This window comes from Citrus clementina, unplaced genomic scaffold, assembly GCF_000493195.1.
Source record: "Citrus clementina cultivar Clemenules unplaced genomic scaffold, Citrus_clementina_v1.0 scaffold_3, whole genome shotgun sequence".
Lineage (NCBI taxonomy): Eukaryota > Viridiplantae > Streptophyta > Magnoliopsida > Sapindales > Rutaceae > Citrus > Citrus x clementina.
This window is the reverse complement of record NW_006262339.1, coordinates 47,816,252-47,831,004: the sequence shown is the minus strand read 5'-3', so window position 1 is coordinate 47,831,004 and position 14,753 is coordinate 47,816,252. Positions and strand designations below refer to the sequence as shown.

The window sequence follows — 14,753 nt, the reverse complement described above, 5'->3', positions numbered from 1 at the left end:
CACACAGACCATTGTACGCAATTAGCTAAAACTGTCTTGAGCGTTCTCAAAGCTCCATAGGGCTTTTTAAACCTCGCAAAGTCCCTTCGATTCTCCAAAGCGTGTAATCACCATTGTCCTAGACTGATCAGTGGCTTGTTTGACCTGTACCACTCAAATAAATCCTTAATGTCTTGGGTACTCTCTTGTTTGGACTGACTGAAAAATTGGGTTGAAACAGATTGCATAAGTTTTCTTTAATTTAAATAAGTATTCCATTTTTATTATCTAAAAGGGAAAAAGAGAGAGAGAGAATTGGAAGAAGAACGTCCCATTTTCACATAACTAAAATATTAGCAATTATTATTATTTTTAGATTATACAGATTAGAGATCAGTCGTGAATGCGTATAAGATATAACTAAGTACAAGATAATATGTTATTATTGTCTAGTCTAGATTGAATAGTATTAAAAGTTATATTACTGAGGAGAAGTTGGAATCAAACAAAATTGTATAGATGTTGTTTAAAGTGAACAAAGTTTGGCTCCATGTCTATATTAGAAAGTTTCATTATTCAATATGTTTATTAATCGAAAACAAATGCAGACATTTAATTTAATTTTTTTTTCAAAAAAAAAAAACATTTGAAAGAAAATTGTATTTCTTTGATTGGTATTTACAAAATTCAAAGAAATACCCTTCATTCTTAATTAACCGTCAAATTAAAGACTTGATCCCCAACTGCGAGACATGCCAATCACAGCTAGAATATATATATATAGATTTCATATTTTAGATTTGCCAACAGTAGCACGTCAAACTACATTAGTGCTCAATCTTAACCTACGCCTGGGGCGAACCGTAACTGTTAATGGACTGGCCATTTCACAAGACAGCCTTAATACTTCTGATAGGTCAACGGTATTCTGAGCCGACGGTAGCCATGCATACTCGTGCAGCAGCGATGCCACCCAGAAGCTGACCGTGGTCAAGCCCAAGTTCTTTCCGGGACAGACCCGTCTGCCTGACCCGAATGGCGCCAGTGTGAGATCCGATCCGAGAACCGAGAATTCCACCCCACCCTCTTTGGGTAAAAATCTCTCGGGTATAAATTCAAGGGGGTTCTTCCACACGTCTGGGTCCCGGGATATGGCCCACATGTTCACCATTGCAGTTGTCCCTCGAGGCACGTGATACCCATCGATAGTTGTATCAGTGATGGCTAGACGGGCCCACGAAAGGAGTGGGCCAGGTGGATGTAACCTCAGCACTTCTTTAATCACAGCCGCCAGATAGATCAATTCCCCAAGGTCAGACTCAGCAACCGTGCGTGATCTGCCTACGACCTTGTCAAGTTCATCATGCACCCTTGACTGGACATCACAGTGCAGCACCAGCCTCGCTAGTATCCACTCGATCAAAACCGCCACTGTATCAGTTCCCCTAAATATCATTTCCTGCACCAAAGGCGAAGGCCTATTTTTTCAGGACAATATACTACTTAAAAAAGCAATGAACTTTTATCTCATAAGGTATTAAAGTAGGAAATAAATTAAAAATATACATACACTAATATACTATAAAATAAAATATGATTAGAATATGTATTTTACTTGTTTTTTTAGTTTATAATAAATATACAAGACAAACGTGTTGGATAGCATTTTGTTCGCTTGCTTACCCAAAGAACGGCGATCATATCGGAGTCTGATAGCTTATCTGAACCTTGAAGAGAGAGCAGTACGTCGACAAAATCTAGATTCTTTTGTTTATTACTTTGAACTTTGTGTTGGGCAACAATTCGACCAACAAACCGGTTCACTTTTGGTGCGAGTTTAGAGCACCTAAACCGGATTTTTTGAGGGTCGAAATCAGCCAGCCACGGAAGGTGGTCGGTCCAATTTAGAATCCCTAGTATCTCGTAACCTTCATCAACTAGTGCTCTCAGTTCTTTTACTTCGTCATTCAACGAATCTAATTTATATTCTCTTCCGAAAACAGAGCACATCATATTGTTCAGTGAAGCTCGTTTAAGTGCTTCACGTACGCAAAAACCTTGTTTATAGCCGGCAAACGTGGCCACCATCTGGGATGCGATGGCTAGTCTTTGTGCCTCTGCTCCTTTGATTTGCTTCGGGCAAAAAAGGTGAGTGGCCGCGATTCTCCTTAGGGTTCGCCAGTAGACGCCATAAGGAGCAAACCCAATTGCTCTGTTAAACATCAAACTGTAAGCAGACTCCTTAACAGGACGATCGGCAAAGACCGAGCTGTTAAGTATTTCTTTAGCGACATCTGGATTGGACGTCACTATAACGCGGGTATCACCCAGGCTAAAGGCCATGAGCCGCTTAGCCTTGCATGATTCAGCAGCGGCTGCAATCTTGCGGTGCGACAGTGACATCATGAGGTTCATGTTACCAATTACTGGCAACCCTCTAGGACCAGGAATTGGTTTGGCTTTAACAAAAGAAGATGAGCCTCTTTTGAACTTATACTTGCCCCAAGCTGGACCCCCGGGGTGAGCCCAGTAGACAAGAGACATGGCTAGCCAAGCTAAGATCATGATCAAGAGTGACCATGCAACGTTTTCTTGTGTGAAGGCTCTGCATTTGGAAGCAAGAGCAAACACCCAGAGGCTTTCCATGTCACTTCTCATGGTTGGATGAGAGAATTTAGTTTGCTGAAAGAAATTGGAATATATTATATATATGAAGAGAGTACTACTAGTAGTAATGGTACACACACAACTTTTAGAAGGAGAGAAAATGGCCTGCTCTTCTTTTCTATTTTTTGTGGGCTAAAATGATGGAGGCTGGGTGGTATATATAGCGGGGAAAATAACCGCCATACTGAGGCAGTAGCTGTAGGACCGTATAACCGAAAATTTATAATTGTATATAATAATATGTATGAATTTAGTAGGAAAATCTTTGAGGAGCGCCGCAACCAAGGCTTGATGATACGTAGAAAGGTTAAATTTACTATTTGACTTTGAGGAGCGTGCTTGTCACGCTCCAGTCGCCTCGGATCGTTTGCTTACGTGCTGACGCTTTGTTCTGCCAGAAGTGCACGCCGCCGTATATTTCCCAGTTTACTACTAATTCTCTCTTACATTTTATAATTTCGTTAGCTGACCAACTTAAATCCCATGGGCTAATCATGGATGCTGGTAGAGCTGTATATGTATGTATGTATAATCATAATCGATTAATCATGTTCACATCGTATGTTCATGAAATATGAGTTGACATTGTGTGAACATAAGATTTTATATCAAATCCATTTATTATATGTGGCTATTAAATGAAGAATAAAAAAGAAAACTACTTAAGATTTTTTTTTTTTTGGTCTGAATCACGAAGTGATCTTGAGTGGGGTTTGAACTACTGACCTTTCTTAAGGAGTGAAAGTATCGAATCACTCACACCAACCAACTTTAGTTTAAAAATATTCTTTTAACTATTAATATATTTGAAAACAATGTCATTCCAAACGATGTAATTATTTTCTCCAAAAAAAACTTTAATTTTCATATTGTCCCTTTCAATCCTGTTGCCTATTGGATGATTCGTTGCATATGGATAATCTTCTCATACAAAACATCATTCTCTCTAGACGTCATTTCAACTTAATTAAGGTTGTTCAAATAAATAAGTGAACAAAGCATGTCATATGGGTTTAGTTTTTCCCATCAAAGAGAGAGAGAGAGAAAAAAAAGGATCCATATTATGATTCAAAATTTTTATAGTGCATTTACCTCTTGAGTTAGGAAATCGAAATCATTAATGACATTTATTTCGTAAAATACCGACGTGAATAAGAATTGGAATTGTGAGGCCTATTTAAATTTAGGAATAGAAAATAGGAGATTGGTTTTCAAGGGAAATGACAGGAATCAATCTTCTATTCTCATATTGATCATTTTGTCCCTCCATAAAATAAAAATACTCATTTTGTCCACAATTAAAAAATTATTATAATTAATCAATTAATATAATTATTCTAATTAATTTATATATTTTGAATTATCATCATCAATAATGGTGATGATGATGATAAGTATATTATTATAATTAATTAATATAATTATTCTAATTAGTTAATATATTAATGTTAGTTGTTGTTGTTGTTAATGATAAATTTTTTTACAATTAATTAATATATTATTAACAAAAATAATTTTTTAATAAATAATCACAATAATTAAAATATAAAATAATTATTATGATAATAGTTTATTAAGTATATTTTAGTAATTTGTTAATATTTAACTCATTCTCATTCCGATTCCAAGACATTAACATATTAATGACAATTCAACTCATTTTAAATCTAATTTATATAGTTTAAGTAAATAATTTATTCTAATTTTTATTTTTATTTTAATTCATTCCTATTCATGGTCATTTTAATTTCAGTCGGTAAATACACCATTCAATAAATGTTAAAACTCTCAGAGTCCGGAGTTAGACCCACTTCGTTGGGGTCGCGCGTGAGATTCGTAGTTTCTTTAGATAAATAACTTGGGGGTGCAATTACGTTTGAGGTTGCGGTGTAGGACACGTGGTGGTAGTGTGGCGCGTTATTGTCGGGTCACAAGTAGGCGGGTGCACATGAGACCCATGCACCCGTGCTCTCTAAAATACACCGCTCTTAGCCGTGAATGTAGAGGGCATGGTGATGGTGCTAACAGCTAACCAAATCTTGTATGATTTATGAACCTTTGCAAAATGTACTGACACGTGTCAGTTTCACTCGATGGGGCTATATACATGATGGTGACAATTCAATCATGATACCCGCGCACCAAGGTTCTTTGTCTGTGGTTCGGAAAACGTGGCCTTGACTTACAGTCGCAGACTGTTAAATGTTTTTCAATTTTCGGCCTTTCACTGTGATCTGTTGCAAGGGCAAAAGGGTCATGTTATATTCAGACAACGCACGTGGTGCAGTACGCTGTGGCTCTTCTCTTGTTGCGTGATTACAAAGCTATTTATTGGGACCCATTTCTGACGACCTAGTGCATTGCTGGACCGGGAACTGATTCAACCGCTTGTGCTGCGAAGTTGTACCTTGAGCAATCCCTGACCGTTGATGCTGTTGCTCCGAAAGTGGTCAAAAGGGTTTCAATTTTTCGGAATTTAGAATGAGTCCCTACTCAAAATGGCCAATGCCAGGAATCCAACTATCATCAACGAGGCCAAGAACGAGACCGAGAACAAACTTAAAGGTCCGCATGCAGTGTATTATTGATTTACTTATTTTTTTATTATTATTATTATTATTATTATTGTTGTTGTTGTTATTTTCAACATGGTATATTTTATGTTTTTTTTTGAAAAGATATTTGGTTTACAAGTTTATATCCTTTTGGCAAGTAATGAAAGCATCGGAGGCCACTAAATTCACCCTGTTTCAACTTATTTTATGCTTCAACCAAAAAAAAAAGGGAGATCTATTGCGTAATCGACTATGTTATTGCACTAATTATTCTACATTATAATCTAAACGTCATATGTTTAGGTAGCTTCTCAGGAGTTAAGCTCTACTAAATTAATTCATCATCAGCATTTTGAAAGAAGGAACCTTAAACAGTATGGAATATCTTGTATATTAAAACTAACCTTTGATTTAAGCAAGATTAAGTCGGAGCATAGATACATAAATCCAATAAAGTAAATTTCATATCTCCAGCAAGGGCTTTTAAATATTGAAAAATTAAATACAATAAACAAAACATAGCTGTTCTTGTTGATGCTTCCCTATATATCGCGCCACTTGTTTTATATAAAACTCCCATAAAAGTTCACAGGAAAACACCAAATGCTATGACATCTGGCCAATTCGAATATTTCAAAGATCGCTGTTTTAGTGGGCATTAGCTCATTCTGATGCTGATGAGTGACGAGAGACTTAATTATGACGGGATTGGACGAGAAATAAACAGCGCATTGAACACGTTATTGTTATAATAAATGATATACATTTTGCTCGTATTAGTAGTAGTTAAAGAGGGCCCTAAGATAGATATCTATTTAGTAAACTCAAATAGACAAAATGTAGCGCTGCATGAAGCTTCCTTAATTATTATTATATATCAGAAGAAAGTTATCGGAGAAATAATAAAAGAGAGAGGGAGAGAGAGATCACTCTCAAACCTTTAATTACTATGTGGGAATTAATTTCTTTACGTATTATATAGAATATAGAACTGTTCGATTGCGGGTGTGGCACCAAGTGACCAATGAATCGAATAAATATCAAAATCGTAAAATTATATGTAATGTGGAATAAGACGTTGGCGGCTTTGGCGTAAAACGAGGAAGGCGAAAGTTGATTTAGATGATGATCTACAGCAAATGTTTCTAGCTTATTACGATATGATGATACAATAAATGTACTTAATTCCTCCGGAAAAATGACAAATACACACGTGCATGTAATTAAGGGTGCGTTTGGAATTGAGGTTGGACAGCTGTAACTTAAAAGATACAGCACTAAAGTATTTGGTAAACACTAGCTGCTGTAGCTTTTAAGATATGTTGATATGATTTTTCACTTGTATAATAGAAAATCTATTATGTCTTTAATAATTTCATCAAAATTATTATTTAAAATTTATATTTACTATATATTACTAACTTTTATTTAATACTTACAGTTTTTTTCCACAGCAGCTGTAACTTAAAATTTACAGCACCTCAATCCCAAACGCACCCTAAACTGCCTTTGACATAATTTTTATTTCAACTTAATGAGTTCTCTTCAAGTAATTAAGTCAGAAAGAAATTCAATTATTGGGTCTATACTCCAAAATTTATGCAGTGTACTTAATCTTAGGTATTATCCTAAGATCAACCTCTTTTGCTGTTGAAGATTTTAAAATAATAAGAAACCCTACACCTTGCAACAATCTATTGGAGAAGAAAAAAAAAATCAAATATTTGATCGTCTCCTAGCCAAATCTATCTATCAAATATTTAAGTGGGATAGTTAAGGCCTAACCCACTAGGCCTAAAAAAGACTCGGGCGATGATTGGATTCGATGCCATAATCTAAGTGAAAAATTCCTTTCTAACTCATAACTTCGGTTTGATGGGGTGGGGAAGGTCTAAACTATAAAGATTCTTGACTTTAAATTCCAGATTTTTTTTCCTCTCTTTTTCAAAATTTGAATCTTTGATTGATTATCAAGAATATAATTCAGCTTTGAATCCGTGGTCCTTTCGCTAATTCACATCTTTTGGGTTCTATGGACATGTTCAAATTTGTGGTAGACATATATTGGATGACAACACCAATGCCAATTCTGCTTTTGACTGAAAAGAGATGAACATGAGGAGGCTTTGGCATGTAAAGTAAATTTGGGTCCTACTTGTAGATTTGTTGGTTCTGAAATATCCCATTAAAATACTCCTCATATCTCCACACTCTACATAGTATTTCTCCAACTTATTAAATTATGAAACTATTTTAGCATTAAATTCCATTCAATTTACTTTGATGGATTCCGGATTCCCTCATTGCTTCAGAGTAAAATGAGTGATTAATGAATTTAAAATGAAAATATAGGTAAGAGATACTTATATTTAAATTCAAATGTGCGTGACTCTTACCCTCTCAAATTTAAGAACATCATACTTAATCCCGTTACACTAACAAAAATTAACATACTCCATAAAATTATTATAAAATGTCCATACTAACCCAAATCAACATAAATTATTTTGCAGATCGTAAATTATAGTTTTCTAAATCTTCCTAAAAATATGTAAAACAATCAAGGACAAAATCAATTTAGAATAAAAAATTTTATTCTATTATTTAGGGCTTTTAGTGAAAGGAGAGTGATATGAATAATACTACTGCACCAAAGTTGTAACTGTATTAACGAGCTTAATAAAATTTTTCCACAAAGGCTAGCAGATGATGAGGATAAGTGTCAATTAAATTATAAACCAAAACCAGTCCTTGAGTTTACTGGTTGTAGAATGTAGTTTTTTCCCCCCAAAATAATTTTACTCGAATCGCACTATTTCAAGAAATTAATCTCAAAACACTTCCTTTGATTGATTTATCAAGCAAAAGGCACGATCAAAGTCGGTCAATACCATTCCAGTCTCTCCCTAACTTAAACCGTTCAGCATTATATAAGAGAGAGGAAAGAAAAGAAAAGAAAACAAAGGCAAGAAGAATACTAGCTACTGACTTACTTGTAGTTTAAATAGTGTAGGGTTATTTTGGATTTTAAGAGGATTTATATAGTAAAACACTATCGTTTAAATTTATATTAGGGGTTTGTCACTATTTTGATCATTTGATGTAATTGTATGTTTAGTAGATTACCCTTTTCTCTCTAATGGATATATGTTAGTTTAAGATAGTTAAGTGTTATTTTTTCAAATTTGAGGGAGATAAGTGCTACGACACATTTGAATTTAGGTGTAAATATTTCTTACTTATATTAGTGGGAGAAATTTGTAATTTTCCCATTTAAAATTTAAAATTAGAATAGTAATACTCAAACAGTGGAAGATTTAAATAAAATAATAATAATAATTAATTTTTTAAAGAGCAACCACCTCTATGATAGAGGAAATATAAGGTAACCAAGTGGATAAAGAATAATAGCGTAATCTTTGACCTTTATATTCTCTTTTTCCTCTGAAGATTTTATTCGAGATGGAATTGTTTTCATTAATTTACATAATAACTTGCCTGATTTCACCACTGACGCACAAAACCTAGTCTCCTATTCTTTTATAATTATTCACTTGGGAAAAAATAAAATATTCAACAATCTTATTTTATTTTATTTTTTTTATTAATATTTCAAAATTGGTTGTTGCTTAGCAACTAAGTTAATCTAGACCTACCAGAACACATGCTTCGCCTAACAACATATATCACATTTATCAGATATGCAGATAAAAATAAAACAAACTAAATATCAATATACAAAATTCTTTTCTAATGCGGACGCCCTCGTTTTTTTTTTTTTTTTTCATGCGACCACACTTTAAAACCGCAGGATTTAAGAGAGTTAGTTTTTAACTCTTTTAAACCGTATGATTTTATAATTCATTCAATAACTAACTCTTTTAAACCGCATGATTTTATAATTCATTCAATAACTAACTCTCTTAAACCGTACGGTTTAAAAATGTGTTTGCATTAAGAAAAATACGGGCACACATACTTGAGAATAATTTTCAACATACATATGTATGTGTGTGTAATGATTTTTAATATAACTAATGTATCATGATACTATTTGTGATGATTAGTTACAAAATTTGGTAGTGAAACTGGCTATGGAAATAGTTAGTTAAAGAATATGTAACTTTTTGTTAAAAGTATGAAATTAATTAGCTGGACCGAGAGTTGTGTTGACGGAGGAGTCAATTAAAAAACAAAGGGGGAGTCAACTTGGAAAATAACATTTGATTAATTTTAATGCAAGTTTGTTCGGATGTTTTGAGTCTTAGGGGTAGGTAATCGGCAGCAGTCGCATCTATTCCTCTGTCATTATTTTTATTTTTGTGTGTGCGCGTGCCACTGTGTGTGTGCATTTATAATTATATATAATTTGAAATATGTTGTCCAGCATAACCTATAGGTGTCCCTCCCTTTCACTAAAATTCAAAACAAGCAAGTGGGTATGACTAAACGTCATTATGTCCAACTCGTCAAATATTTACCTAATTCTTATTGTTGCAAGTATAAGTAGTCCAATAACAACTTCCCTTGATCAACAGTTTTCAAAACTATTCCAAGTAAATTGACCTTTCTAATGCTTCAAAGGGTGCATAAATAGAGAATATCCTGTGTATAAACCGTAATTTCAATTTTTTTTTTCCTGAGGGAGTACGAGTATGTGTTGAAATAGTAAATAAATTTGGTAGATTTTAACCCATCGATTATAATTTGTTAAACTCGAATTTGAATTGGAACCCAATGAAGGTGACAATATTTTGGGCCAGCGTTCTGTTTTGTTGGGGCCAATTCTAAAGCATTAATTTTGGAGTCGGGCTATTCACATCCCATTGTTAATTTCATACAAAACCATATTCTATAAGACAAATACAAATAGAATTAACTCTACTTACATTTTTTTTTCTTTTTCTTTTTTCATATGTATATGTTATTTTTGAGAAGTTAGTGTTTTGAGTTTTGTAGAGAGAGAAAATTGAAGGAGAAAAACAGAGATCTCAAGCTTGTAAAAGAATTTTAAGGGTAAGAAAATTATTGAACATTGAAAGTGTTTTAAGCAACGAAGATAGTGTTTGGCATTAATTAAATGGAGTATAATTAAAACATGAGTTGCAAAAAGATTTTGGACGAGTGGCAGTAGTTTAACTCTTAATTTTGGACTATTGGGCTTGTATAAGACCAGAATCTCAATGGCACTCGCCATTAACAGTTTTGAGTTTTATTCATGGGTTTACATTTGAATCTGTCAATAAGAGTTTAGGTTGATATTTGGTAATAACAGGGCGGCCCTTTTATTTGTGTAGAGTCGACACTGCATCTTGCCTTGAGGCTGCGAGGTGGGTTATTGAACCGTCTCTGGTGACACTTGCCAGAAGTATAACCAGACAAAATGATTTGCCGCAAGTAAGCTTTAAGGCTTATGTTCAATTGGACTTGGAAACACAGAACAATAATTGCACGCACCATACAATGTATTACTCTGACTGGAAATGGATTCTGTAGGGCAAAATTTATGTGTTTCGGCATGGTGTGTCCTTTATCATTTGATGAACCAAGAAAGCTCAAGCCAGTTTGCTTTATTTAACTACTGTATAACTGTAGATGAAAGGCTACTATTATATTTTCATAAAAGTTAATTTAACTACTCCTTGATGTGATTTAGGTGATACGCTCGGCTTCATCCTAGTGCTGTCAACTGCAGGATGAACAAGTGTGGACACAGCAACCGGGTGGTTTTTAATTCCCAATTTTTCTTTTAGAATCATTAATCTGTCTGGCTTTTATGCCTTTCTTTCTTCAAAAATATGGCTGACAATCTTCACCTTTTGGTCGTTTAATTGCAGCTGAGGCCAAAGAAGAAGACCAAGTAGAAATGATCCCTAAAAGTTTCTTGTAGTAGTGCAAGTATTGCAGGTTATTGTTTGCAGTCTGACTGTCAGTTAGGAATAGATTTTGAAACAATTAGTTCAATAGTGCGTCTTTTGATTATGAACTCTTAGTGATTTGTATTGAACATCCGACTTTTTCTTGTAATCACGATGCTCTGTGGATATAAATTGTATTCAACTATTCTACTCAGTGTCTCTTTGTTTCATCTTAATGTAAATGCATCCTGTCCCTGTGATGCTAATTTCAGGTATTTTATAGTTGTGATGTGAATTGATAATAGCTGTATGTTTTTTTAATTCTGGACCAGTAAGACAGAAAAGAGCTTGAAGTTTTGTTTGAATTGAGTGCCTTGTGGCCCGCTCTAACGCCCTGAATCTTTTGTAAGAGGAAATTCATCCCGTCTACTTAACTAGTACTGATATTGGTATTCCATTCCTTTTTTCTGTTTGAATTTCTGGTCCTAGCCGATAAATCCTGAGGGCTATAGGCACCCCAGAATTTGAACTATCGTAGACGTTGATGTAATGTGCTTCTTAACTCAGGACAAAAGCAACTAGTATGGGTGCGGACTTGTCTTATATCATATTGTGAACGGTGGTGCATGCTTGAAATTTTACTAATTTCTGCCGCCATAGGTACCAATGTAAGGAAGAGCCCAAATGGTATCAAGCATTTAAATCAGGAGACTTTAGATGCTAACATTTTTAAAAAGGAGCTTTTTCAAGACAGGGATACCATACAAATATACAATTGGATGCATTTAAGAAATTTAGATATTAAACAAAAATTTAGAGCAATACCTGTAAATTTCTAGAGAATATTAGTTTTGTAACATAAGAAAGATATCTAAGTCCTACATATTCCTAATTCCACACAAGTCAGATATCATTGTTGTGGGTGTTGTACGGGACCTGGGTTGGTCACAGGACCACTGGAATCAGAAATCCCCAGGACAAGTCCATCAACATCCACAGGAAAAAGAAGCCTTTGAAATAGACATCCAGTGGAGATGGGCTGTGGTGGCTGGACGATCATCAATAAATCATTATCTTTGCACAACATGCCAACAACTGTGACAGAGCTGCCTTCCTGCACATAGCTGGGGGCAAAAAAAGAACAAAATGCAATTTACAGCTTAGAAGCTTTCTGAATGCACCATGATAGCATCAAGAAGCAAAGCTTCTGTGTAAGTCATTACCCTTCTTCCAGACGTAATAGACGAGCTTCAGCTGGGAGGTTTCTGTCTCTCAACCATTTCCTGAGATGAGTAGACAGTATTCTGCTACATCCAGAAGTTGTTACAATGTTGCTCTCACAGATCAAGGGTAGAACCTTACAACCAGAACCTGCTTTCACCAACACTCTTATACCAGACTTCCGATCGGTTATGTAAAAGTCTGTGGAGAACCTCTGTCCGGTGGAAACCCCAAACAGAATAAAATTAAACTTCCAATCAACCTATGTATCCCTTCATATAGTTCTCTTCATTACGGAGGGAGTAAGGAGCTATTAGTCATAAATATTGATCCTCACTGATTATCAGGTTCATTTTATGTTTAATATTCAAACTAGGTGATGCTAAGAGACAATAAAAAAATCTAACACAGATTGATACTGAGCAAATCCTATAGTGCCTTCAAAAATTAGTAGTACTTCATGACAAATAATGCTTAGCAGTGAAAAGCAACTTATATATTAAATGAGTTCAGTTGGTGGCATAATTGGAGTAAATATTTGGAAAGGCATAATGAAAAATGATTTATCTGAGAGAATCTCAAGGTACCACACTAATTGAAATATGCAACTAGCAATGAATAACCTTTTTTCCATGAGTAGTAACAAAAGCACTAACCTAGGCCAAGAAATTGGATGACTCGTGTTTGCAACAGACATGGAAAAAAAAAATTTGAAGAAAACATGAGGGATTGTTGATACTATGTGTGGAGTAGAGTTCAAAGTTGTAGTCGAAGAACTTACAAACCTCGCAATATGCTAGACTCCACTGACAGCAAGATTTGTTAACATTCACAGGCTTGAGACCCAATCTTCCGTATTCATACAAAAGAGTTGACGTATAGATACATCGGGTAGCCTTTTCATATGAAGATTCCAGGGAGACACTCCCACATGATGCTAACTGAAATTACCAGAGCAAGAAATGTGGTTGGCATTCCATTTATATCATTGACTTAATAAGAGTAGCATATCATGCATTCACTAATGAGAGCAAAGGTTAAACAAAGACAAGTCAGCAAGATGCACCATTCATAGTTATAGACAGAGACAAAGCGGCCTAATGAATTTCTTCAAAATGTAATAAGCCAAGTATAAGCTCATTCCGAGTTTCGCTGCTGCAGTATGATTTCTCAATCAAATTATCAATAATATTGACAGAATTTACTTTGGTATCTGGGGCTTGTGAATGGTGTAGATGATAATAGACTATTATGGTGCAACAGAACAGATGGCTTCGAAATCCAAACTCACATGATATATACATATATTTCAGTAACATAACAGCAATTAAGAGAAATAGAGTGAATCCCCAGCAAAACCTTGTTGCACAAGGGCATAGTAAGCATATATCGCTAAATCCATAGTCCTAAAATTAAATTAAAGAAATATTTTACCCAGACAAGTGGCAGCTGAGTTGATTGGTTTAAAAAATTAAAGAAATGATACCAGTGCTGGGAAAGTAAAAAAGAAATATCTTGCTAATTTGAATTAAAAGGTAAAGAAAAGAAAGGAGAGCCCACCCCAGTAATCTTAACAAGCTGGCCATGAGGTGCGAGGCGAAGGTCAGAGTCGGGGAAAGAACGGACAAACAATGAAAGAGCAGCCTTATGGTTGCGGTTGAGCATGTTCCAAGCGATAAAACATATTACAAAAGTTGAGAGCAGAAGAAAGAAGAGCAAAAACGCGGCGTTGTGGACCACAATCAGGATGAAAACCGACACTGAAAGGCCAATTATGAAGAGACTTAGGAGAATGTATACACCTACACTCGGAATTGGAATGCCCTTCCAACTCCAACTCAAACTCATTCTTCTCTGCTCTTCTATGTCTCTAATACGCCTCCATTCCTCTTCGATTTTCCTTTTCCACCTCAGTACACAACAAAACACACAAACCAGCTGAAGTGCTGCGTTTTGGGTAAAACGGCGACGCCCCGTTTCACCGGTTTCTAGTTCTCACTAGTTTTTTTAAGGAAATATGATCTCATTTGGTCTCTAAGATTAGTGTTCATTTACTATTTATATTTTAAAAGGCAAATATTTTAATAAATTTAAAAAAATGATATATTTTTTAAAAATACTTAAGTAGATGACACGTTAATTTTTGCCATTACTTTTAACTGGCCAAGGGTAAATTAGTCATAAAATAATATTTTTACTCTTATAATTAATTACAAAATAATGTTCCTACCCTACAATTAGTTATGAAATGAAATTTTTACCCTTAGTCGGTTAAAGTTAATGGCAAAAATTAATATAATGCCACCTGCTCTAGTATTTTAAAAATATGTGTCATTTTTTTTAAATTTATTAAAATATGTGTCATTCAAGGATAATTAATCTTTAAAAAAAATACTTTAAAACACCTCTTGACTTTAAATTAGTGTCATCTCTACTATTACTTTTGTTTCTTTTTGTTTGCTTTTACACAAAT

At 34.6% G+C, this 14,753-nt stretch overlaps 2 protein-coding genes across 3 annotated transcripts; both read right to left on the bottom strand.

Moving 5' to 3' along the window:
- Positions 1–624: 624 nt before the first annotated feature.
- LOC18047055 (cytochrome P450 78A9) lies at positions 625–2,744 on the bottom strand. The gene is made up of 2 exons (XM_024188820.1): positions 1,663–2,744; positions 625–1,438 (listed from the first exon to the last, which is right to left on the bottom strand). Exons 1-2 carry the CDS (start codon positions 2,635–2,637, stop codon positions 797–799), a joined length of 1,617 nt encoding a protein of 538 aa, XP_024044588.1. The 5' UTR covers positions 2,638–2,744; the 3' UTR covers positions 625–796.
- A 9,060-nt stretch (positions 2,745–11,804) lies between these two features.
- On the bottom strand, positions 11,805–14,291 carry LOC18047054 (uncharacterized membrane protein At1g16860). 2 transcript variants are annotated; one of them, XM_006444708.2, is made up of 4 exons: positions 13,841–14,291; positions 13,066–13,221; positions 12,283–12,494; positions 11,805–12,183 (listed from the first exon to the last, which is right to left on the bottom strand). In XM_006444708.2, the coding sequence occupies exons 1-4, from the start codon at positions 14,126–14,128 to the stop codon at positions 11,970–11,972; spliced, it is 870 nt and encodes a 289-aa protein (XP_006444771.1). In that variant the 5' UTR covers positions 14,129–14,291; the 3' UTR covers positions 11,805–11,969. The 2 variants fall into 2 exon arrangements, 1 of the variants encoding a protein (XP_006444771.1); XR_002906280.1 differs by having other exon boundaries at positions 11,805–12,494; positions 13,062–13,221.
- Between the last annotated feature and the right edge of the window lie 462 nt (positions 14,292–14,753).